Source organism: Lobosporangium transversale, assembly GCF_002105155.1.
Source record: "Lobosporangium transversale strain NRRL 3116 chromosome Unknown BCR41scaffold_28, whole genome shotgun sequence".
Taxonomy (NCBI): domain Eukaryota; kingdom Fungi; phylum Mortierellomycota; class Mortierellomycetes; order Mortierellales; family Mortierellaceae; genus Lobosporangium; species Lobosporangium transversale.
Window position 1 is genome coordinate 271,767 of NW_019029006.1, and position 25,040 is coordinate 296,806.

At 41.0% G+C, this 25,040-nt stretch overlaps 7 protein-coding genes across 7 annotated transcripts; 3 read left to right on the top strand and 4 right to left on the bottom strand.

The window, feature by feature from the left end:
* Positions 1–97: 97 nt before the first annotated feature.
* BCR41DRAFT_387781 (RlpA-like double-psi beta-barrel-protein domain-containing protein-containing protein) lies at positions 98–1,022 on the bottom strand. Its single transcript, XM_022027928.1, has 2 exons — positions 774–1,022; positions 98–688 (listed from the first exon to the last, which is right to left on the bottom strand). Exons 1-2 carry the CDS (start codon positions 918–920, stop codon positions 356–358), a joined length of 480 nt encoding a protein of 159 aa, XP_021879652.1. The 5' UTR covers positions 921–1,022; the 3' UTR covers positions 98–355.
* Positions 1,023–4,255: 3,233 nt separating this feature from the next.
* BCR41DRAFT_398006 (hypothetical protein) lies at positions 4,256–6,176 on the top strand (the record flags this gene model as incomplete). Its single annotated transcript, XM_022028926.1, has 2 exons — positions 4,256–6,038; positions 6,154–6,176. The coding sequence occupies 2 exons, from the start codon at positions 4,256–4,258 to the stop codon at positions 6,174–6,176; spliced, it is 1,806 nt and encodes a 601-aa protein (XP_021879653.1).
* Positions 6,177–6,257: 81 nt separating this feature from the next.
* On the bottom strand, positions 6,258–8,084 carry BCR41DRAFT_357053 (inhibitor of growth proteins N-terminal histone-binding-domain-containing protein). The gene is made up of 8 exons (XM_022024794.1): positions 7,987–8,084; positions 7,798–7,869; positions 7,473–7,639; positions 7,199–7,376; positions 7,031–7,069; positions 6,803–6,929; positions 6,603–6,705; positions 6,258–6,516 (listed from the first exon to the last, which is right to left on the bottom strand). The coding sequence occupies exons 1-8, from the start codon at positions 8,054–8,056 to the stop codon at positions 6,406–6,408; spliced, it is 867 nt and encodes a 288-aa protein (XP_021879654.1). The 5' UTR covers positions 8,057–8,084; the 3' UTR covers positions 6,258–6,405.
* Positions 8,085–11,115: 3,031 nt separating this feature from the next.
* BCR41DRAFT_398008 (fungal-specific transcription factor domain-domain-containing protein) lies at positions 11,116–15,170 on the top strand (the record flags this gene model as incomplete). Its single annotated transcript, XM_022028927.1, has 3 exons — positions 11,116–12,409; positions 12,573–14,053; positions 14,166–15,170. The coding sequence occupies 3 exons, from the start codon at positions 11,116–11,118 to the stop codon at positions 15,168–15,170; spliced, it is 3,780 nt and encodes a 1,259-aa protein (XP_021879655.1).
* An 861-nt stretch (positions 15,171–16,031) lies between these two features.
* On the top strand, positions 16,032–18,042 carry BCR41DRAFT_338537 (hypothetical protein). Its single transcript, XM_022022118.1, has 2 exons — positions 16,032–16,347; positions 16,741–18,042. Exons 1-2 carry the CDS (start codon positions 16,084–16,086, stop codon positions 17,899–17,901), a joined length of 1,425 nt encoding a protein of 474 aa, XP_021879656.1. The 5' UTR covers positions 16,032–16,083; the 3' UTR covers positions 17,902–18,042.
* Positions 18,043–18,262: 220 nt separating this feature from the next.
* Positions 18,263–20,056, bottom strand: BCR41DRAFT_398010 (hypothetical protein; the record flags this gene model as incomplete). Its single annotated transcript, XM_022028928.1, has 3 exons — positions 18,263–18,705; positions 18,830–19,894; positions 19,999–20,056. 3 exons carry the CDS (start codon positions 20,054–20,056, stop codon positions 18,263–18,265), a joined length of 1,566 nt encoding a protein of 521 aa, XP_021879657.1.
* Positions 20,057–24,650: 4,594 nt separating this feature from the next.
* On the bottom strand, positions 24,651–24,917 carry BCR41DRAFT_308267 (WLM domain-domain-containing protein; the record flags this gene model as incomplete). Its single annotated transcript, XM_022020905.1, has 1 exon — positions 24,651–24,917. A coding segment is annotated over one exon (267 nt), but the record flags the coding sequence as incomplete, so codon positions are not given.
* Between the last annotated feature and the right edge of the window lie 123 nt (positions 24,918–25,040).

The following is a 25,040-nucleotide window of genomic DNA, read 5'->3' on the forward strand; positions in this document are numbered from 1 at the left end:
TCAATTTATGATTCCTATTCTTGTGCTCCATAAATCAACACTACAGCCATCGAGCATATTGATGTATTCTCAACCCTCCATAAATCATTAACTCTTTGTGGCAATTTTATTTAAAACGATATTTAAAATGGGAGGCTTGAGAAGCACTGAGGCCTTCTTCTGTCGTGTATAGGTAAATGCAAACTAAAGAAAAAAAGGAATGAGTGAAGGAATGTGAAAGAAATATCATGAACAATTGATGTGCTGACTAAATACAAAAAGATTATATGCAAGGGGAAAAGGAAAAAAGAGCCAGTCTTTTCTCATAAATTATGTGTAAAAAAAAAAAACATCAGGCTGATCCTTTTGTGATGTTTTACAGCTTTTTGACAGGAGGATTTTTGGGCCACTTGCCACTGCTAGGGCAACGGACGAATTCATAGGAGATATCGACTACACCATCCTTGAGGGGGTGAGCCAGAGCCTTGAATGCAGTCGTAGTCAAGTCGACATGTTTGCTCTTGCAGCTACTGCAATCATCGATGACGCGTGCAATGATCGAGCGCTTAGTCTTTTTGGATGTGACTTTGACGCATTGGAAGCATGCTTTTCGAAGTCCGCCATCATAGGCTGACATCTTGATTGCAGCAATATGCCAAGAATCTCGGGCATTCACATCTTGGTCCAAAAGCACACCATAGCAAGCAGCCTGGAAAGATAAATACGATAGAAATTTTAGTTTTCTAATTCAATGATAATAACTTGTTTAAATTTTATGTGTTACAATTACTTACACCAGTAAGATGGCCACCATCAAACCAGGTGGCAATACCGCTCTGCTTTACTCCAGATCGGACTGGGTATTTGGCTGCTTGAACAGTCGATACAAAAAGAGTAAAGACTAGGGCAAGGGTAGAGATGGTGAACTGAGCAAACTGCATTTTTATAAATATGTGAATGAGATCAAGATAGATTGAATGCGAAAGATACGTAAAGATTGTACTTTCGCTGAAAAAAGTGAAGGTAGTGGGACTGAAGTAGAGTTAGAGAGCTGAGTAAAGAAGAAAAAATAAATGGTGGTAGTATCGAACCCTTTTATACTCTAAAAGTAACAAGTCTCCAGCGGCTAGTCCTAGATTGAATGAGCGAGAGATTTAATTGCATTTAACGATAGATAATGCCGCATTAATTGAATAGAACGATTGAGTGACGAGCATATTTGCCAGGGGGAAATGGCGATGCTTCCAAATGTTTATCGAAATTTGCCACAGCTTGGTGTGAAGGACAGGGGCATGTTTGATTGCAGATTTTGACACATGTGGCTAGCCCAAAGGAAATCAACAGCGGTAGAAATGTCCATCTTTTACTCCCAAAACAGGACATCTATAAAATTTGGCCAATGTGTCAATCCAATTAAAACAATAACAACAAATGATTTTACATTTGCAAACCTCAACTGTTTTATGGTTTGCGTAGGTCCAAACTGATGGGGGTAACTTTTGTTTCTATCTCTACTTCTTTAATTCCTAACAGAGACAGATATAGCAGTGTTACTGATAAGCCTTTGCAGCCCATAATCCCACAATCCCTAACTCGTTTGTTTATCCAAAAACATTTACTAAAAACTATAAAATGAATTGAAAAATAGTCGTATTTTTACTTGTTTTTTAATATCAATTTATGGGAAAATACCCACTGATTGCTTACTCAAATATACTGTACTAGACTGACTAAAGACGCGACACATGGCAATAAAGCTGTTTTAGCCCTTCTTTTCTTTGCCCACTAGCATATGCTCATTGCAGCATGTTACCTTTACGCGTCTCGATCACGATCAGAGAAAAAAACAAATTAAAAACATTTCACAATAATCTCCTGCATATATTTCTCCCTTTCATGTTTCTTTCCTTACAACTCATTCCATCTTTGTAAACCCTCATTAATTCCCGTCATTATACATCTACCATCTGCCTCTGAAGGAGAGAGGGCTAACAATTGATGATTCCGAACGCGTTGCTACGAGTTCCCCTGTCCAAACCGAACTCGCGGGAAGTTCGGGAGCATCCAGCGGATTTTGATTTTTTTGATGCCATGTAAACAGTGCCCGGGCCAAGAAGGATAAAGAGAAGGAAAACACACAGTCCGAAGCTTTGATAGTCGAAGAAACTCATTTTCATTACAGGGTGGTGACACAACATTAACTTTTTTTTTGTGCGAGACCATGCGTAAAGGTGATCTAAATGTTGGGGGATGGGAAAGGAATGGTAACAGAAAATCAACATTGGCCAAGTGCCAATGCAATGAAATGTAGTAGGAGACAAGCGCCAAGTCCACAAGATCTGTATCTTTTAACTAAATCCCAATGTCAATACTGGCATCAGCAATAATCCTTTTCTCGAACACGCCCATAGAGCTTGAATTAATGCGAGGTGACGATGATAACAAATTTGGGGTTTTGAGCAACAGAGCTAGAGCCCAGACCAAAGACAAGCGATATTTTTTCATTGATCTGTGGGTGGGCTCACATACGAAATGAGTAAACATTGCAGGAATATGAGGTCAGTATAACTATGCTTGATTATAGTGGTGGCAAACACGAAAGACAACCGTGGGTATTCAATATCTGTATGCTAGTAGTAGGTTTGAAGACAGGAAGAGGTAATTATGGGGCGGTACATATGCGATACTGCGGATATATACAACAGATGGAGGTGTCGTATGTATGTTATAAAACGATAATGTAGAGTCGGCAGACACAGATCCATCGCCTATCCTGTTGGTAAAAGCAATTCAACTTCCGACGCGTGGGACGGGCTAAATGGGTATATGATCACAGAATGTGAGAGCTGAGAAGAAAGAGGGGCAAGATGGAAACATGTTGACATATATGAAGTGATTAGAATGAGGCCAACTTCTGCTCAGCCGTTGCAGTTTATTCAAAATCAGCAATATGTGCCTGAAGTCATTGCGTGTTCGGAAAAGGTTCACATGCATGCAAATATCAAAGGAGATTTCTTCCCGATCTTTTTTGCTTTTTATTATCCATCTGGATGTGTCAAATACATTTGATGAGATGTGCTCTTCCAAACCTCTACTGTAGATGCCCATAACATGGCATGGCATATATACCTCTCAGCTTTTGTTAAAGAGTGTAACGCAGCTTTTTTTATATTTTTTTAATTGCAAAATTCACATTCCAGTTCTCGTGTTTAAAATGTGACATTCCACTACAAGGTCCTTAAAAAAAAAAAAAAAAAAAAAATCCCGCTGTGTTGCCGAAAGGGTTTCATCCCTCATCTTAAGATCTTCATTGAACAAAAATTAATTCAAGTACAAAGTTTGAAACAGTCTAGCCTCTTGGAGGAAGAAAAAAAAAAGCAATACTTTGGTATCACAGTTATGCAGGGATCATGTTTTATGGACAATAGTTGCAGACAAGTAGGCTCTTTCATACATTTGTATCCTCCAACTCGTTTGGTCAGTGATTCATATATTTTCTATTCAAAAAACGATGATTGAATTGATTTGGTGGCTGATTTTGACATTTCACCCTCCGTGACGAACTGGTGCCAAGGAATATAATTGGCTCCCAATTCAATCAAGATTATTCAAAAAATATATGAATTACTGACCAAATGGGACGGAGTATATCTATCTTAGTTTAATAATGTCAAACTAGCAAAGTATTAGTAACGCGTACCATCACAAAATTATTTATCAAATGTCTTACAAGCCTTCTTTACTATTTCTTTTTTTCTTTTTCCTTGCCTATATTCTTCTACATTGTTCATCATTGATGTATTACAATCATGTCTTTGATGCTTTCATTTATACTAATCTGGCTTTTCTAATTCTATAGTATGGGATGCGGAGAGTATCAATGGATCTTTTTTTTTTTACGTTTGTTACACTGAATAAAGCCTTTTTTTTTTCTTCGATCTTTGCTCTTTAAAATCCTTCTAGATCTACTTCTTTCTTTTCCTCCCTTTCTCAATTGTCCTCTATTCTTTCTTTATACTCTAAGACGTAAAGCCATACCACATCCATTCTAATGAGTAACTGGGCCAAAAATATGTAACGGCAGAGTGTGCCAAGCAAAAAACCAAATAAAAAAACGTAAGGGACGAAGACCGCCCACATTTACACGTGTACGACCAGCTCGATTCTTCCTCTCAAGTGTGGCGCCTACCACTCCATCAATTGTTGTTATCACTCGGTTTACCAAAAACTAACCGCTCCACGGCATATTTGCGGCAGCAAGAAGCATATTTCAGTCATGATAGAAAAGGACGTCAGCATGTTACAAATTTTACTTCCTAAAAAAACATTCCTACAGCTGAAGGATCCTGCACATAGTGAATCGACAGCTAGCCGGAAGAGTAGTCCTCCTACATATCCAATAATAAGCCCATCTAGGGATGTAAAGGATACGTTTGCCTTCGATACCGATTCCTGCAACGGCTGTAACGATAACGACGTTGAAAGCTTCACAGCAGCCAGCTCATTTTACATCAACATTGATGACGGCAGCAGTTTTGGAAAAGAGGGAAATCAGATACTCCAGGACCCTTTTTATAAGAATGGCAAAAATATTGGTGACAATGGTAATGAGGACCACAATGAGAATGAAGCTGCTACTGAAAAACACCAAATAATGACGACAACTTCATTATTTCATTTGGCAAGAAGCCCGGAAAGATGTTCATCGACTCAAGAGGGGACTGAGAATAACTACAGTAGCGGCAATAGCAGCAATAACAAAGAAGGATCAATCCTAGCCATAGTTCCAATCACCTTTGCTCCGAAGTCCGAGGCTTATCAGCGATTCAATGCCACAATATCGTCTTTGACATTGAATCAGGAAGAAAATCATGTCAAAGTTTTATATTCAAATGAGGGCATATCAACAGTGACTCTGCAAAGACCCACGTCAGTAGAATTGGATGCCTTAAGTATTGAAGAAAACACATACTCCAATCCATTATCTATCCAAGCAGAGACATTGCCCAATACGAATGTTCCTGGAGGCTGTGATACTGACACAGTCTCAGGGCATGAACAGGCTATAGCTTTACCAGCACTTGAGAGCCTGCAGCCCCTTCACTATCCTTCTTTGCCTTGGCGCCTTCCATCGCGATTTTTATCAAGCTCAGCACACCAGCCCCCCACTGCCTCTTGCAGCGACTCCGTTGTTGTCCCATCAAATGCTTCCTTCCCCTCGGAACGAACTATTGGACACGATGATGACATAGGGCAGATTACCCGTCTTTCATCTAAACACTATATTATCCATTCTATTGCTGCTCCTGCTACCGCGGCCGGTGTTGCACTTTATGGGTCGACGCGACATTTCTCGGATTTAATTATGTCTACGGGCTATGCGACATTCGATTATCTCACAAATATCATCGCGCCTGGCACTATCAACCTTGCTTCCTCAATAACAGATTATTTTTGGGCATACTTGCCTGCTATCACCGTACCACACCCCCTTCAAACTCGAGATTATAGTCATGAGCTTGAGGAGCAGAAGGACAACAGAAACAATAGTGATGGCAGCGGTGAGAACAACCACGATATCGTTAGCAGTGTAGAGCAACCTCAGAGAAGCGAGCATAAAAAGCAACGCACGGAGCGTAGAACTGTGACAGAACCAACTCATTTTGATCAGGCCTTGAGTATTACTTCTAATTCTACGCACTTGGCAACATTCACCTTACGAGAAGGACTCCACCGTAACCATCATTCTGGCCGGTGCAGTGGCCCAATTGTTGTCGCCCCTGCACACAAAGCATCACATAAACGTCGTCAGCGTGGCCGTCGTTTCCCTTTACAAACACTGCCTGGACCTGAGCATTTAGATCCTGAAATTCGCCGACAGCTTGAAGCCGAGGGCTTGGTATCTTTAAGACTATATGATGGGACTGAAGCGAGACATACTCGATCTCACTACGATCCAAGACGGTACGGCTTTCCCAAGTACATCATTTGCCATTCTTTTCGGAGACCTAGGCCCTGCACAATGGTCTTGCTAATGATACTGGCCGTTTGTATCATCTGTAAGCTTTAAACCTTGTCCTCTTAATATCATATGTACTTGTTTTATCGTCCCGATTTCTCGATTTTTCGATTTAGCAAAAATAACATATACTTCTTTGTTCTGATAATTAACAGTGCCTATCGTTCGGAGCCGATAACAAAAAAAAAAGGAAAGAAAGAAAGAAAGAAAGGTTTGCTTTACGGAATAAAATGGCTTTTTTACAGGAATCCTTAATGTGGAAAAAATATACATGTCTTTATTAGGCAAAAGCGCCAAAAAGGGAGACAAAAAAAGATTATGCCTTTTTTTGAAAGCGGGCAATCAATAGATAAAGACACATTGGGATTGGAGTGCTCTTACAGCCAAGAACACAACCGTAGCTCGGATTACTTCTTCTGTGGCTTTTTTGACTTCTGTGAACAGTCCTTACAATACCATTTGCCTTTTGGTGGCGCTTTAAGGCCTGCACAAGAAAGATGGAACCACTCGATTTCGCACTAAGTTAAGGATCAGTAGATATTAGCACAGTGTACAACGAATAGCGGATCGCAACAACAAAGCAATGCTATTTAAAGTTACATACATCTCCATTGTCACAGGCGACCATTTCGCCATATGAAACTTGTTGACAATAGCAGTAGAGAGGCTCATTCGGATCGATCGGCAGTTCCGACGTGAATGATGTCCTATAGAAGATAATGTATTGAGTATCATAGGATCAGCATAGAATCAAAATGAAGTAAATTAGAAATGGCACTCCTATCAGCTTTTAACTCAACGTACGTCTTCTTAGCTCCTTTGGATCCACTCGACGTTGTTACTGCTCCTCCTTTACGTTTCTCTGACGTTGTTGGTGCCGGTGTTGCTGCATTGTTATTGCTATTATTAGTATTATGGGCCTGCTTTTTCCCTGTTTTGAAGCATCATAATAATAAGAAAATTGAGCTACAATGGTCTAAAGTAGTATTGTTCCATACTAGAGTAAATTACTGTAAATCCATATTAGCTTACTCTTTGATGGTGGTGTATCTTGTGCAGCCGAGGATCCTCCTTGATGAAATATAATGGCGAAATACGGATAAGCCACTTTTTTTTTTTTTTTTTTTTTTTTTTTTTTTAACTGGCAAGCCATATGCCCAATATGAGCAAAATAGTATTCAATGCCTTCATTTCTCCTACCCTTTTTATTAGATGTGGCCGTCGATGCTACTACAGCACTTGCCGATTCATCCTTACGATCTGCTGTTGATGCTCCAGCTGTTATAGAGTTTGTATTGCCAAGGCGTCCCGGTCCAATCATCTGCTCATCTTCATACTTCTGTAAGTCATCATCCAGACGTCTAACATGCCGATCAACCTAAATAAGAACAGAGGAGAAGATTGAAGCAACAATTTAAAGATAAACATATCTCCTGACAAATACAAAAGAAAAAAGAAAATAAAAAAAGCTTACAACATCATAGGCTGCTGTTGCCAATGCGACTTTCTCCTCGCCTTGCCTGAGGCTCTCAACTAGCATCTCGTTTAACGATTTGAGTAATTGAATTCTTTCTTGTGGGGTGCATGCCTGAACGTTATCAATGAATTCCGCTGCCTTCGCACTAACTTGTGCCATAATCGCTAAAAAATCAAAAAGTCAAAAAATCAAAAAAAAAAAAATATATATTGGTAGCGAGATGATACTTAGTGTCGATACTAACTAAATGTCTGATAGCGCCATTAAGGAATTTCCGTTTCTTCATTCTTTGACGCCAAGCTAGGACTTTGCATCGACTCACATTGTGCTTTGGCATCCAAATCCTGCATCAATGTAAACTGGCGTTGAAGTTCTAGCGGAAGAGACTCAACAGCTAAGAAACGAAGAGAGTAAAAAAAGTAAGAATGGGTCCAAACAGTTGCCATAATGCTTTGCTGTAAACCATTCAGCATGTTGTTGCGGAAACAGACAATTTGGGAATGGTACCCACTATCAAGATAGTCATCGAGGTAAGCAAGAGCTTCCGTCCTAGTGCCAGTTGACGCTGACGAGGCCTTCATTTGTATTTCTTTTTGTTTTTTTTTTTTTTTTTTTTTTTTTTTTTTTTGAAGCAGAACCTGACCAAGGGACAAAAGTTAGTTTTCCAGGAGGATGAGAAATGCTGAGTTCGCCAAGGGAGTAAGTCTCCAGGAGTATGGAGCGTGGCTTATACTATATATACTTATGACTGTTACTCTGAATAGATTTAATGTCCAAATAAATGGCCGTTAGTGTTTTTTAAACCCATTAGAACAAATATTTTTAAAATCAACATAATAAAACCTAAAAGAAGATGTCAAACCTTTGGCTACCGATCCTTCTTCGCTGGAGGAAAAGTGCATACGAATCTCACTGAAAAATTCAGGGCGGAAACGAAAGATCCGCCGACTTGGGTGATGCAAGACCAGAGTTGATCAGAGGGACCAATACAGGCTTCTCCAGTACCTCTGTGTGCTTTGCCAGCCAAAAAATCTAACGAGAGAGGTGTAGAGGGGCCCTTCCTTACAATCTCCAATTTTTTTTATTCCCATCATGCACAAACATCAAAGGAGCTCTTAGACTATTTAACTCTGACGACCCACAAATCACAAAAATAAACAGAATCAGATTAAATCAGATATCAATACTTAATTCATCTTTACGGAGCCAGCTAGAAGCGGGTCTGCGCTCAGGATTAATATACACGATACAGTATTTATAAATGTCATGATGTATTTCACAACCAGTCGGAGAAGATCACCGCTAATGAGGTGAAAAATGATCCACTATAATTAATACACGTGAGTATCACCAAGCTTTTCTCATTCATTACTTGAGAAAGAGAGACACACCAGTAAAAAATATTATTTGGATTAGGGTATGAAGGTTGGGCTGAGAAACAATGATCAAGGTGATTTGACATCGTCTCTTCCAAAAAGAATGTACACACCAAGGCCATGATAATAAAGTATACATGTTAGGGACCATGGTACTAAGCTTTTTCAGATGTAAAAATATAATCTTATGAGGGCCGGGAGAATGTATTCACCCTTCTTAGAGCATTCATTTAAGTATCCTTGTTCCCATAGACACATGCCTCTAACTTTAATCTTTATTTGAGCTTAGTTAAAGATCCCTTTAGCAGCCCTGTAATCCAATAATCCACCAATGAGTCTCGATTCCTTCACAAGAAATAGGATCATTCAATCTTGCAACACATGATATATATGATCAAAGTATAGGTTACAATTGTAGTTTTGGCGTAGGACAGAACCCTAAAGGTACTCTCACATTCCTACTATCGCAAGTAATCATGTTACCGTGCGGCCTTACTGGCAATAACAATAAAGAGATCGTTTTGGTTTTCAGTTTAAACAACGATGGCAGCTTGATAAACTAGTTTAAGTGTCGTTATCAAACAGGGATTCGTGTATATTTATCACCTGAAGACAACACTCGCTGAACAGAAGGCGCTCCTTGATGAACCATAGTGAAAAGAAGGAGTACAAGTATAAGTTGCTTTGAGTAACACGAAGGGAGGCTGGGTAGATGAACTTCTGTACCGCTTGGTCCTCTTCCTTAGTCTATTTTTCAATAGATGTTTAAGAAGGTTGGTTAAATATTATTTTTACCACTTTTGTCGAGGTACCTGTCACCAATGTTTTAAATTCATCAAGAAAGACCATAGGATCAGAGAGGATAAAGGTTGTTTGATGAAATGGCGCAGGAAAGTCATGAAGGAAATGTTTCGAACAATGACGCCAATTGCTCACTCAAAAAAACATACGTGTGTACATGTACGTTTTTTTCTCTGACAATTTAGGCTGACTCGACACTCGACTGAATGATTACAAACAGAAAGGAGAACCGCTGTTCGCGCTCTCGCGCGATTAGAAGTCTGACTATGTGTCACTCCCCTCAGTTCTCAGTCCTTCTGCCCCCTCCTTCCTGCGTTCCAAAAAAAAAAAAAAAAAAAAAAAAAAAAAAAGATTTGCAGCCACAACCCCCCCTTCTCATGCTGTATAGGAATTATATTTGAAGAGACAGTTGAGGCATATTCTCATTCGTCTAAATGGTAATTGTTGTTGCTGCTGTTGATATTGTCAATGCATTGAGAAGAGATGAAAGTAAGCTTTTTATTTTATTTTTGTTTTGTGTGTATGTGTGCATATTTTTATCAACAAACAGGACGGACAGGTCAGACAAGACAAGAGACGTGGAAAAGAAATCTCTACTTTGCTGTTTACCTTTATCCTGTTTATTATTTTACTTTATTTATTCTTAAAAGTTGAATTATATTTTTATTTTACTTCTTTAATAAAGCCGTCCGAAAGCATAAATGGGTGTCCTTTGCATTTTCATGTACATGAACGCTGGGGGCATGTCCATTTATTTCAATCATACTATTGAGTTCTTACTTTTTCCATTTCATTCTTCTCAATTCAACAGTAATAAACAATAACAGTTAACAGTGGTTCAGTAATCTGACCATGTTCATTCTCTTCAAAAATAAATGCTAATTGAATAGGAATTTGAATAAGAGCGGGACACGGACTTGGACTCCTTCCTGCCTTTTGTTATTTGCTTACATGTACTTTTCATCCCAACAGGTTTCCATAGTTTTGCTGGACTGGGTAAAAATGTCCTCTCCTTCTCTTTCTCTCCTTTTGTACTCGCTCTTGTTCCCTTGATCGTCTCTGTCTCTCGTACATCTTCCCTCTTTCTCTCTTGTGCTCTTGTCCAACCATTAGCTTCTACTGAATTACAGCCACCTTCTCCTTTTTTTGTCTTTTATACTGTTAAACTAATCAATTTCATGTTGTTTTCTTCTTGACTTCATAGTATATAACTTGCCTTATATTCAACCTCTCTCGTTTCTCACACTCACATTCTAGGCTCCTTGCCTGCAACCCCATGCATGCTTCTTTACTCGAGCATTGATGTCTATGCCCACTTATTATCCCTCTGTGTACTTCCTCGCCAACACCTCGATCCTTTTTACCTCAATCAGGCCGTGTTTGTGAACATTGCAACATTACATTACTTGCTCTGCTTCATGCCTTGAGCACAACCACGCTGTGACTGATCTTGGCGCACCAGTATGAACCATCTCTTCCGCAACGACTTCAACTCAAACAATTCCTCCCACTCTCCCGCACCCTCTGTTCCATATAGTGGAGGTAACGACAACACTGTTGGCGGAGGCAACGGCAGCACAAACAGCTTTACTCATGATACACTTCGTCCACAGGGTTTAGATTATAATCACCAGCACCAGCAGCACCAGCAGCATCAGCAGCACCAGCAGTACCAGCAGCACCAACACCAGCAGACATATCCATTCCAGCCATTACATTATCAGTCGCCCTACCAGCAACAACAGCAACAGCAACAGCAACAACAGCAGCAACAACAACACCACCACCAGTCATATCCTTCCTACTCAAATCAGCATCAGTATCCACAGCAGCCACAACAAAGCCAACACTATGGCAGTCCTCCTTCTGAGGACCATCGTCCTTTAGATTCAGATTCATATAATAATTATGGCGTCCATTCCTCGCGCCGTGCTTCAAATGAGCGCGTGAACCAGGAAGGGCCCATCCGATCCCATATTCGTGGTATGTCCTCTGAGCATAGCCATCCCGTACGCTTCAATCCCAGTAGGAACTACAATGCGGAATCATCCGAGCATGGGACATTTCTCTCTCGACCTAAGGCACCAGGACTTCCATGCATAGCTTGCAACATGTCCAGAGCCCCATGTGATGGTGGCTCCCCCTGTCGCTCCTGCTTCGTTAACAGATTACGATGTCACTACGAGGGCGATAACAATACGCGTTTCTTTGGAATCGATGCATTGCAACTAGATCACTCTCTGTCGTCCCAGCAGCAACAACAAGCGCATCAGCCACATCTGCAGCACATACACGACGACAATCACGACAATCACGACAATCATGACAATCGTGATTATCGTGATAGTCGTGACAATTTCTCCTCACATGCAGGTTCTTCAGACTCCTTGTCGTCCCATCCCTCGCGTTCTCGCTCCAGATCAGATGACTCTATTTCTGGCTTGGGTTCTGGATCATCTGTTGGTGGCAGGAGTAATCATGACCATTCATATCCACGAATCTCACCCATCATATCCCCTCCCGTAACTCTCTCTGATCAATCTTTGATCTCAATACCTCCATTTCAAGAGCTTAGTCACCCTGATAGAAACCAGCATAACAAAGTGACTTTACCTTCAATCTCGACCATGAGGCCGTCCATTGTACCCTTGTCTTCGGCTACATCGTCATCTACTACATCTCAGAATTCGCGATCTTCCTCCTCAGCCAAAACTAGTAACACGGCGTCACTTTCAAGGAACTTTCAAGCTCACAATAGTATGGAGCAAGTATTTATTTTCCTTTTTTTTTTTTTTTTTTTTTTTTTTTTCAGGACAGTTATTGTAGTACTCAAGCGGAGTCTTTGTGCTATCGACGGCGTCTGAACAACCATACTTACTTTTGTTATATTTCTATCCATTTTACTGTGTTGGAATCGAAGCAGAAAATGGGGTTGGTCAAAATGCGGGATCTTCTTCCAAAACCATCAATGAACGACTTATTCTTCCAGGGCAAAGATTATCTGGTTCTCGTGGTACCCAAGATAAATCGACCTCCAATCAGATCGGTTCTGGAATAGACAGCAGTGATACACCTGTGCGGCGGGTGCCTACAAAAAAACAGCTTCAACAGGCTCAGATACCAAAAGATCCGCTTTATTCCCTCTCTAGCGCTAGCATCCGGGCTCGTAAGAATGCTCTTGAAATGGAAAATATCCAACGAGCAAGCACATTATATACTGATTTTGTTGGCAAAATTAAGACTCTGTCTGCATCCGTGGTGAGTGAGTCCGAGATTGCAAACAAAATTACAGCAACCTATCTTTCCGATAGCGTCATGTCCTTCAAGGGGACAGTTGCTAATATGGAGGAGCTTGGAGGAAGTGATCAAGATAAAGATATTAGCCCACCCTCCAACGATGATGAAGATCGTCAGTTGGATTCGGAAAAGGAGAGGCAAACAGGCTCCTCCAATGCTGAGTCTCCCTATAAGGGCAAGTCCACAAACTCAGGCTCGAGGAATGGTTTTGGATCTGAACAGGGTTTGGACCGTATGGCCCGATCCGGGATGTTGCATAGCCTGATCCAACAATACTTCACGCTAATTCATCCTCAGTTCATGATCCTCCATAAGAACCAATTCTTGGTTCGATTCTGGGCGCAGTATGGGCCCTTTCCGGAGGCCAAAGAGATTCATACGGGGATCCTTCACCGTGCTAAGCCTGAGAATGTATGGCAAGGTTCCGTTGAGACTCGTAACAGCAGCAACGAACGAGATTCAACATGTTTAGGTCATGTTGATCGACTCTTGCTATTAGCCATGTTGGCATTAGTATCTAGGCATATCAACGATCGGAGTATGCTAAAGAGTACTGCTGAAGACAGGCAGCGGCGATTGGAGAAAAGCTTTGTTCTTTTACTAGCCCAGAGTCATGGAACTGAAAGAGAAGCTCAATGCCAGGAGAAAGTACAAGAATCACGTTTACAGGATTTAATGGAAACAGATGAGAATGGGGAGAGCGAGACAGGCGAGGACTTTGAGGACCGTGGTGAACAGTTCTTCCAGTGGGCATCCGAGCTTTTGAAGGCAGAGTATGAGGAGCCATCACTTACGGTAATACAGTCCTTGCTACTGTTACGTGAGTATGCTGTCTTGGCTGGAAATCATTCCCAAGCGTATATGTATGGGGGAACAGCCATTACTATGGCAATGGGTCTTGGGTGGCACCATGCTCACCTTTCTCAGGATTCGAGTCGTGAGGAGAGCCCCAACGTTGTTGGCCAGACGAGAAATTCTGCAGACGAACAGTTAGAGGAACAAAGGCTGAAAGAGAGAAAAGTGAATGATGAAGAACAAAAGATGTGTTGGTGGCAATGTTTCATCGTTGATCGATGGATGTCTGCAACCTACAATCGCCCAGTTGTACGTCTTTTTATTTTATTTTATTTTATTTATTTATTTATTTATTTATTTTTGTTATTACATCTTCGTTATCACATTTAGTCTGATTGGCTTCTATCTGTCACAATTCTAGAATATCCCGGTCCACATTTTTGACAAGACTCATCTTCGGCCTCTACCTAGGCTCAAGAAGATGTCGCAGGCGCCAGGAGGGGAAGGTCAACAAGGAAGCTTGTCGGTCTTGACACCAGAGTTTTGGCTAACGCCCAATGAGTCCGATATAGTTCCTCCAGAATCTCTGAAAAAGTCTGGGGACGTCGACATACAACTAATAGGATCCGGACCAACTACGACTACATCTTCTAATTTACCTGGAGGACAGTATCGAGCCAAGGCATTTTTTGACCAACAATGTCGACAAGCGTTGTTACTGGATGATATCCTGTGCTTCTTATCTTCTTGGTCTGACGATTTGTTTGTAAACTCTGCCGAGTTTGAGAAGCTTAGTGTAGCACTTGATGACTGGCAGCGGTCACTGGCCGATTGGCAAACTTTTCCACTCTCGGGTATTGTAGCCATGACGCCTTCCAAAAACAAAGGACAAATGATCCCGGAAAATGAGCCCGGTCGCGGTCTCCCTGGGACGACATCGACGCTTGTCACCAATACCAACACAATAGAAGGCCGAGATGTTGTTCAGTCAACATTGCTTGGCATTACTTTCCATACAATCCGAATTTTGTTATACCGCCCTTTCCTACGGACTAACTTGCGCCATCCACCATGTTTGCCTGCCCGAGCTAGTTCAGTATGTGCACAATCGGCCAATGCGATGACTTCATTAGCAGAGTATCTGATGAACCAGACGGATTTGACGGTGCAGCCATGCTTGCTGATGCGTCACCAGTTCCCGCTTGTGACAGCAGCCGGAATTCAACTTATGAACGCCAATCTGGATGATGAACCTCGACTGTCGACACCTGCTAAAATTAATCTACTGAAAACGATACGTATTCTTCGGGATGCAGATAGGTCGTCCTGGGGAGCCGGTGTCAAAGATGGGTTCCATCAAGTATTGCGTGAATTCTTTCCTACTCAGATGAAGCTAATGTACGATGGACTACCAAACATCGAGTAAAGATGAAGAAATTGAAGATGTTCTATTCCCCACTGTCTTTTATCCTAGTTATTATTATTATTATTATTATTATTATTATTATTATTATTATTATTATTATTATTTGTTATTGTTCTGATTTTGCTCTCATGATTTGTATAAACATGCATGCACGACTCTTTATTTTTTTATTTTTTGTGCTGTGCTGTTTTTCGTTATCCAACAGCCACAACAGAATGGCGGACTTTTTACACATGTTTTCCTTCAAGAGCTAGATGGCAAAGTATGCAATGCATCCTAATGTATATACTATGCATGAAGTAATCCATGGATTCTCCATAATCCGATATCACATTGCAGTTGATACAACTGTTGTAAACAACGTCCCAATCAATTGCTGAAAGATCCATCAATGTGTTTTTTTTTTATTTTTTTTTTAATCAATAGCTTCGTTGTGGTGATGAGCATGAAATGAAACAAAAAAAAGGCTTACATTTTTTAGCTTGACCTCATGAGAGGAAAGAATGAAGGGCACAGCAATAATCTGTGGAAAATGCGCATGAAAATGAATACCAGTAAATGGGGACCAAAAAAGAAAAAAAAAATCGTCTCAAATCCCCGCTTGTCTATTTGCTTCAAGTTCACACAAAACAATTCAGCCGCCCCTAATTCTCTTTTCTTTTTTTCTCTTCTCTTCTTTCTTCTTTTCCCTTCATCTTTTCATACATATATCGTTCTCTCCTTAGACTTTTCTTCTATACTCTCCACTCTACCCAATCCTCTCCTCATCTGTCATTATCCTTGTTAATCAACCATCCTTCACTTCATTAATAGCGTTTTTTTTTTTTTTTTTTTTTTTTTTTTTAATTTTTTTTCTTTTTTTTTTTTGTTCCTGAACTAAGCATTCAATACCAATTTGTTTATTTATTTGAAAATGGTGCGCAATCAACGGAACAGCCCTCGCAAAGTGATTGCTGTTGACTTGGATGAGGTCCTTGCGAGGACATCGCTAGCGGTTGCAGAGTTCCACAACGATACATATGGAACAAAGCTTACGATGGACGATTTTATTTCGTATGACTATACCAAGATCTGGGGCGGTACTCGTGAGGAATCGATTGCCAAGTGGAGGCTCTTTTTCGATTCACCTTACTTTCTAAAAGTTGAACCCGTAGAAGGAAGCTTGGAGACATTGAAGGTAAAAATATATATATAAAACAGGAACATACTTTGTAAACCACAACATTAAAGGAATGTGGCAAAAAAAAAAAAAAAAAAAAAAAAATTAAACCGCGGAAAAAAAAAAAAAATACACGTTTAGATCAAGAGGGTGTTGATTGAATCAGAAATTTGATCTGCGCATTAGTCATTTGGGTTGATCCGATTCTTTAGGATTGCTATACGAATGGAATTATGCTCATTTCAATTGTCAGATCCGAATAGGGAAAAAAAAAATAGTATATTCATGAATATCACTTGTTCTCCTCTTTTTTTTTTTTTTTTTTTTTTGCCGCCTAAAAAAGAAAAAAAAATAATGTCTAAAAAGTCTTGCCACTCAATTTTTTTTTTTTTTTTTTTTTTTTTTTTTTAGCTCCTCAAATCTCGGCGTTTTAGTTTAGTGATTATCACAGCACGGCAACAGTTTGTGGCGGATTTAACAAAAAAGTTTGTCGATCGTCATTTCCCTGGCATTTTTGAATCCATTTACTTTGCAAACCATTTCTTGACCGAGCAAGAGAAACTGACCTTCATCTCCAAGCCAAAATCTGTCATCTGTCGAGATGTTCACGCTCAACTCTTGATTGACGATTCATTAGAGAATGCAATCGAGGTGGCCAAGGCCGGTGTTCCGGTCCTTTTGTTTGATTTAAATGGAAAATACAAATGGAACAAGTTACCAGAGGGGCAGGACATGTTGCCGGAAAAGATAACTAGAGTTCATAGTTGGAAAGATATCCAGGCATGGTTCCCTCGGCCCAGATCTCCTCTATCAACCTTGTGTTTGAGTAGAGATGATCAGGTTTCAGAGGAAGAAGAGGAAGGAGAAGGAGAAGATGACGGGAAGATTTCGGATTCTGAGGATGAAGAAATGGATGAAGATGAAATTCTGCAGCAGCAACAACAACATCTATATTATGGCCATCAGCATCATCGAAATATTGACTCGGATTCGGATTCGGATGAGGACGACATGATAGTTAAGCGAGAACAAGAAGATATAGAGGAGGAAGAGGAGGATCAGCATAGCGGTCGAACTTTGAGAAGGCGTAAACTCACGGCTGTGGACTTCAGTAGCTCCGAAGAGGATGAGGATATAGATCTCAAAAATGGACGTGCTATTAAAGGAGATAGCATGGATAGTGACTTTGATCTTGAAAGCGGACATGGAGTCCGTCACATTTCTCATGAGGAGCTGGAGCGATATCGTCATCAGCATGAGATCATGAATGTGAATGAATCAACTGGTATGGAGGTGGAGATGGAGACGACTATAAATACTACAGCATCATTCGCACAGATCACTAGTCCTACAATGTCGACTACTACAACAACAATGTCTGGTCAGGTATCAATAGCAGCTGCAACTGCGCTCGAAGTTAATTGCCAGTCCTTCTCTGAAGCCTCAGCAACAGTAACAATAGCATCGACATCTCTAGATGCCATGGCAGTTGAAGGGTTGTCGATCAAGAGCCCTCCGCACCAGGTGGACAGTGCAATTAACATGGAGATGGAGGATGTTCCTCTTTCGTAACGAAATTGCATTTGCTTATGTCTTTAACTCCAATCTTTTTCTTTCTTTCTCTCAAAACATAATCTTTTGTTCTGTTGTTCCATTGTTCCTAAACTATAGATACCTGGCATTTTTCAATTAAAGTACACATAAACATTCCAGAGATTGAAATTTTTTTTTTTTGTTATTTTTTTTATTTGGGTACAGACAAAAAAAAAAAAAAAGACAACAATATGCAAACAAAAAAGACAAGCAGGCCAACATTTTTAACAGAAGTTGATTTTTCGAGTGAGGTGGGGGATAAATTACACGGCTAGATGGAAGAATGAGAAAGGAAGAATGAATATGGCCTGAGGAAGAGAAAAGCAGAAAAAAGCAAATGTTAATACCGTACACCACCGCTCGAAACGGCCGATCCAGCGGTCGCGGCTGTAGATGGAATGGACATGCGAGTACCACCACCGGTCTGCATATGAGCTGGTAGTGATCCGCGTGATCCGTTTGAAACGTCGCCGCGAGGATGTGATGGGTGGGACCCTGATGGTTGTGAACCAGATGCTCCTCTTGATCCATGTGACATACCACTGTGACTATGGTTGTGACTATGGTTGCCAGAAGAGACACTGATCGTCTCAGGGAATACGCCGTTGGCTCTGGCCACTGGGCAATCTTTGTGGGCCAAGAGCAAAGCCTTGAGATGAATGATTTCGTCCCGAAGAGCCGCAGTTTGTGTCTGAAGGTGCTCATTGTCTGTAGTGAGGTATTCTACTTTGGCCTGCAAATTGGACAGCCATTGCTTCTTGCGTTGGCGACACTTAAGTGCAGCTATCATCATACAACGTCGGAGAAAAATGTACTGTCCGTGTGAGCATTCAATGCCATCATTCAGCACTCTTTATTTTCTCCGCAATCTTTTTTTTTTTTTTTTTTTTTTTTTTTTTTCCTTTACCTTGACGATTACGTTCCAAAAAGTTTCTTCGTTTCTCTTCTTCATCCATTTTGTCATCAGTGGCGCTTCGCTTCTTGCTTGATCTTTCGTTTGACGGCTTTGATGAGCGCTCAGAATCATCACTATGCTCCTCTGAAGTCATCCTGCTACGCTGAGCACTGCCCTTGGATGAAAACTGCTGCTGAGCAGTGTTACCCACTGGCATCCCAGTAATGTTTGGCTGAGATGACTGCTGATGTTGATGTGGTGGTTGCTGACCAGGGACGAGATGGGCATTCCCGTCAATGCTCTCCCGCTTAATCCACATCTCGCGATGTGTCGCCTGAGCTTGGCTAAGCAGATGGAGATTACCATACCCATTTGGATTCTCAAGATGTTGCCCACCATGTGGAGCCATATAACGGTCGTTCATAGGCGTTTGGCTGTTGGGATGGCCAAAAGACTGGGGGTGTCGCTGCTGAGCAGGGGCTCCATGCTGAGAAGGCATTTGTGTTACTGGTGGCTGTTGGTTATACATGGTAGGTGGAATAGGTCCTCCAGTCGTAGGCTGGATCAACGCAGCGCTATTACCGGCCATACTCACGAATGGGAAGCCGTTTTCGGCAATGGGTGCTCCAGAGGTATACATGGTGGAGATAGGTGCTGTGGTTGCTGGGTAGGCTGAACTCAATGGGAGACTGGTCGCAGTCGTCTTTTCAAACACGACAGGTTCCTGCGGTCCCTCCAGCATGGAGGGTGAAAGGGGTCCCATACGGAGGGAAGGTTTGTCCCATCCAAATTGATCTGTGTTGGGCGCCAACCGATTAGACATGGAGGCAATAGGCGGTAAGACAGTCTTAGATGATTCACTTGTGGATTCCACCGCGCTGTTTGTTGTTGTTGTTGTTGCTGATCCTAAAAAGCTCTGTTCAAATGGGTTGGGCTCCATATCCAATTTCGAGCACGCTTGGATATATTTAATACCAGCGCCATCAACAGGCGCAGTCGCGAGCTTGTCTGATTTAGTATCGTCAGCTGCAGTTGTGACAATCAATGGAATGGAGTTGGTAGGTGCCAATGGCACATCTAGCCATCGAAGCAAAGTATTATTGAGTTAGATATAACATACAGAACATCAAGTGTTTGTAATATTACGAAGTAATGAAGTTGTGAGATAGAGCCAGTCATACCTGCAAGACTATTGTTACCAGGACCGAGATCCGTGGAGAGCGTTCCAACTGTTGTCATATTAGTCTTATACCTACAGTATAGGTCTTCTTAAACAAAAATTAGACAGTTTGACAGGCTATGTTCCTATTTGGATTGTAGATGGTCCTGATCAAAATTGGAAGGGAAATGTATTTTAGTGAGTAACAGAGCCATGAGATCCGTATATACTACTTTGAACTGACATCATGAACTGATTATCACAATTTTTGGGGGGAGAAGGGGGAAGAGCCTTTCCCCCATTCCTCCGTTCGGAAAGTTGAGAGTGAGGAAGGAGCCTCAAGAGAGGCTGTTAATGAGACACGGAAGGCTGATGGGATAGTACATGATGGCAAGTGACTAGGCTGCTATCTTCTGGAATCAGAAGTGTGGTTGGCTGTATACGGAAATACACGTTTTTTTTAAAGTGCATAAGGGATTTCCCGAGCAATAAGAAAGATAAAAGGGTTGTAGACCACACGCTATTGATGGCAAGCAGAGCACAGACACAACATGTAGGAAGCAGAAATAGGTTGGGGATAGCCTTTGATGAAGTGTAGTGTGTAAAGCTGGATATTAATGAGGTGGAAGGGACATGTGTGTCGACTTTGTAGTAAGTCAGGACACGAGAACACGGCACAAATGTATTGAAGAGGGATTGAGTCGAATAGTAGGGAAGCACAATGACGAAAGAGGAGAACAGAGCCTGTGATATTGCGTAGGTGCACTGCAAAAAGGGGAGAGGTCAAAACGTTCTGTTGGACTATGATGGAACACGAAAAACTGAAAAGAAGCATCAAGTAGATTCGTCTTTCGCAGCAGCAATTGCTTCTCATTTGCTTATTCTCTTTCGTCTTCATTGCTTGTCATTGTCTACAGTCTTTGAGAGCTGTCTATTGCTTCTTTCATTCTTTTTTTTTTTTTGCTTTTATGTGTCATGTAGGAGGAATGGTAAATAGAATAAACCTTACAGAGAGAACAACAAGACAACAAGCGACCGGACAATGGGCGTGAAAGCAAGTGTTTGTGGGGAAGCAGGAGAAGAAGAGTGAGAAGAGTGAGAAGAAGAGTGGGAGGGCAAGCGTTGTTGAAGGTTATGATCGCAAAGGAGAGAAAGACACAAAGAAGAAAGAAAAAAAAAGAGAGAGAAGTAAAAAAGAAAGTGTGAAGGAACAGAGACAAAAAAGAAATATGAATTTCGAATAACGTCATTGGTAACCAACGATTGGTTGAGAGGCCGTTATAACCTTACACAGTGTTTTCTCACACAAACAAATTTTCCAGCCTGCGACATCCCCCTTCTTTCCTTCCTTTTTCACTTTTCACTGAAGATGGTTTGCATGAGCAAACAACAAACTTGGACTGGGACTGAACGCCACGCTACACAGCGGTATCAGGCCAAATCGCGCATCCCTTTAAAACCTTACTCACAGTCTCTGCTGCACACAAACTTCATTGAATAACATAGTCTGTATAATGAACATTCCCTCTTGTTGTGGAGTAAATCATACTTTTAAAAGCGGGTAAGATCAAACTGCCTTGCTAATCTCCATTGTCGTTGAACAGGAGCAATCGGATTAATATAAAAGTGATTATCCACGATTTCAAATGTGTGTGTGTATGTGCCTGTTTGTGTGTTTTTTGCGTGTGCTATGTTATATTGTCATACTGTTGTTGTGTTGTTTATATTCATCAGCCAAAACTCCTCAGGGCTATTTCGGTATCCATAAACCATCCACACTGGAGGCAATGACGAGAAAAAAGATCTTCATCATAGTATACTGAGATGGACCGTGATACTTGAGGGCCCGGCTAAGTTGTTATTTGTTCAGAAAATCCTGTTTCCAACCTAATCATCCAGGGGAAAACGTGAGATCGGACAAATTTGCTTGATCCAGTGAAAAGGAAAAAAAAAAAAAAACGATGTCATCTCCGTCTCCACTAGCTCATGCCCTGTTATTAGTCTAAATGCTATTGTTTTTCTTTCATGACTATTTTGTCTTTTTATTCTCTGTGTTGCAGTGACTTCTAGAACACACAGGGAGGACAAAAAAAAAGAATGACATGGGAGGGTCCCAACAGATTCTCAATGATGGCTCCTTGTACACGGTGCTAAAAAAGATTAAAGTAATAAAACTAAATATATATAATATGTGTATGATATATATATATATATATATATATATATGTTATCAATTGATAAGCTTTTCAAATTCTCTGATTTAAGAATGACGAAGGTGAATTATCCATCCGACTTTACATCAACCCAACCATTCATATCGCTCATTGACTGCGCCAATTGACGTGGTTTTTACTCCCGTTGTCAACATTCCCATGCAGGCAAACGCTCCACACTTATTTTTATTCTCTTATTTTCTTCCTGCCTTGCCATTGCATACATTCATCCCTTGCTCATACAACCCTTACCGGCAGCTACCAACTATTGTTTTCCAAAGGCTTCTATGTCCTAGTCCTTTGTAGAATAGGCATGTATATTTATGTAAAATATCCCGTCGAAGTTTTTGAAGCCAATCCAGGTCTTTACTATGTCCTTACATAGTATATACTTCAGTATGAGTGCTTACGAGCCCCATATAAAAGATGTTGGTCGCGGCAAAGCATCCATGATTCGAAATTGTCATCACTAACTATCAATGTCTTGACGGGATTCTTGATGACTGCAGTAAAGACTATTCATCTCTCGCTAGTAAAATGAATATAGAATAAAATCGAGCATTTTTTGACCCCATTGGGTTATAGATTAGGTCATAGTTTAACAAACATTTGAATAGCCATATTGTAAAAAAAAAAAAAAAAAAAAAGGTCCAGAGTGGCGCCTAATCGTTCGTCAATATCTACATGCACTGTTGGTCCGTAATCGTAAACCAGATGGGTAATTGACTAATAATGAAGAACTGTTGCCTTAAAGCTTCCAGATTTCTTTTAGTTCTTCTCGACTCTGGACCTGTTGAGGGACGGCGTGCTCACTCTGTATCAAGTCGCTAGTAGCAAACAGATATGTAAGGACAGAGGTTCCAGAATATACCTGCCTTTATTTCAATAGGCAGAATCAAATCGGTACCTGGAGTACATGGACAGCACTTGCCTCTAATAGATTAAACCTAAGGTGGAGTTATGATACAAATAACAACCCGCAAAAAAAAAAAAAAAAAAAAAAAGTATAAACAATAACCTGCCTGTGCAGCAACCCAGATGTTGCACGTCTACTTCGACGATGAATATTGTGCGCTCATGAACGTTGGCAAATATATAAAAAAATGTCTTTGTTAAGGAGAGTATAATAAAGATCTGGTGGTAATGGATAAAGTTGCTGTGGAGAGAAAGAATATCAAAGAACGAGAACATCGCTACAAAAAAAAAGAATTATATTTTGTCATATTATGAAGAAAGCAACGCTGCTGTGGGATAAATCCAAAAGCATTATTGTGTACATTCTACGCGTCGTAAAAGTGACTTTTCATGTTTCTATCCCCTTGTCGTTGAGCATATGATGTATTAGGCCGTCAAGATACGTCCTACAAGCTAAAGCAGAGTTGTTGACTCCAGCGCTATCACAGTGCAGATTATAGCGATCCTTATCCTGTCAAGACACCAGTTGCACTCACAACAAGGTCTTTATGGCTTATATTCCCTGTGAGACCATACTACCAGTTTTTACCATGTCTTCTACAGATCAATACCAAGATCTGATGACGCCCATTGCCCACATGCAGCAACACGCTATCAGTGCGGCACAGCTTCCTTGACCGAGATCAATGCGATAGTTCATCCATACAATGTTTTGTTGCATGTTTACCACCAAGCCATGTTCCTTGACAATAAGTGTATCAGTTTCAAAATGTTTAAAGGGTCTGTTTTACTTGTAGGCATACACCAAGGCGAAGTAACTTCAATAATTGCTTCAAATTCTAGCTTTGACTTTATCATCTGCCCATGTCTTTTTGGCCCTCAAAGAACATGCATAGAGACGATTCTGGCACCTTGAGTATCTGAAAAATGTTACATATGCCCTTGAACCGTTGCGTCACTGTACCAGCTGTCACCCCATGATCCATCGTGCCAGCTGGTGACATAGGAAAATTGTTTCTTCGTGCACTCGGAAGTAGTAGCCTTTGGGGGTCCAAGTGTATGGTGCATCCCTGAGAAGATTGAAGGCCAGTAGGCGAGTCTTTGAATCGCAAAGAAACTCCCAAGCCGGGTGCTGCTCAAAGTTGCAGTTGATGCAGCTAACGTGCCACGGATGTGGAGGCGATTGTTGACGCGCATGTCGAACTTGGTTCTGAGCAAGATTCTGACCTAGATACTGCTGTTGCTGCTGTTGTTGCTGGCGTTGAGGTGGAGGCAGTTGCCTTATAATGCCATGGGAGGGTTTCGGATAAAGGACATATTGTATATCCGTTGGAGCAGGATGGAGAGAGTTTGATCGTGCAGGCCCATACTCCGGAGCTTGTCCTTGCTGCTGCCATTTTTGGGTCTGTATCTGAGGACCACCAGTCATTTCAATGGACCTCAAGCCTTGATGTCTCTGTGTAGACAATAATGCAAGAAAACTAATGCCTAGTGTACCCCTGCTATCTTCATTAACTTTATCCTTTCCCAGAATCTTTGGAGCAGACAACGAGTAATATTCCTCTCGTAATTTGTCCCAAGTCCTATAAAAACTATCTCCATGACCATTATGGGCATTATGCGCCAGTTCATGGAGCATAGTGTCCATAATCATGCCAAAGGGCAAAAACTGGGTTTGGTCATAGTTACTACGTAGACGGAGCAAAATTCTTTTGCCATGGTCAAAATTCAGACCATAAAGGTTTTCAGTAGTCATTTCTTCTAGAGAGCCGACTTTCCAACCGTAAGCTATCATGATTGGGCGGACCTTCATCCATGGTACAATGCAAAATAGTGGGTTGAGAAAAAGTGAAAAAAAAAAAAAAAAAAAAAAAAAAAAATGGTTGTAGTGTTTCCTGACAAGAGCAGCTGACAATCTTTACCTTTACTGCAATCT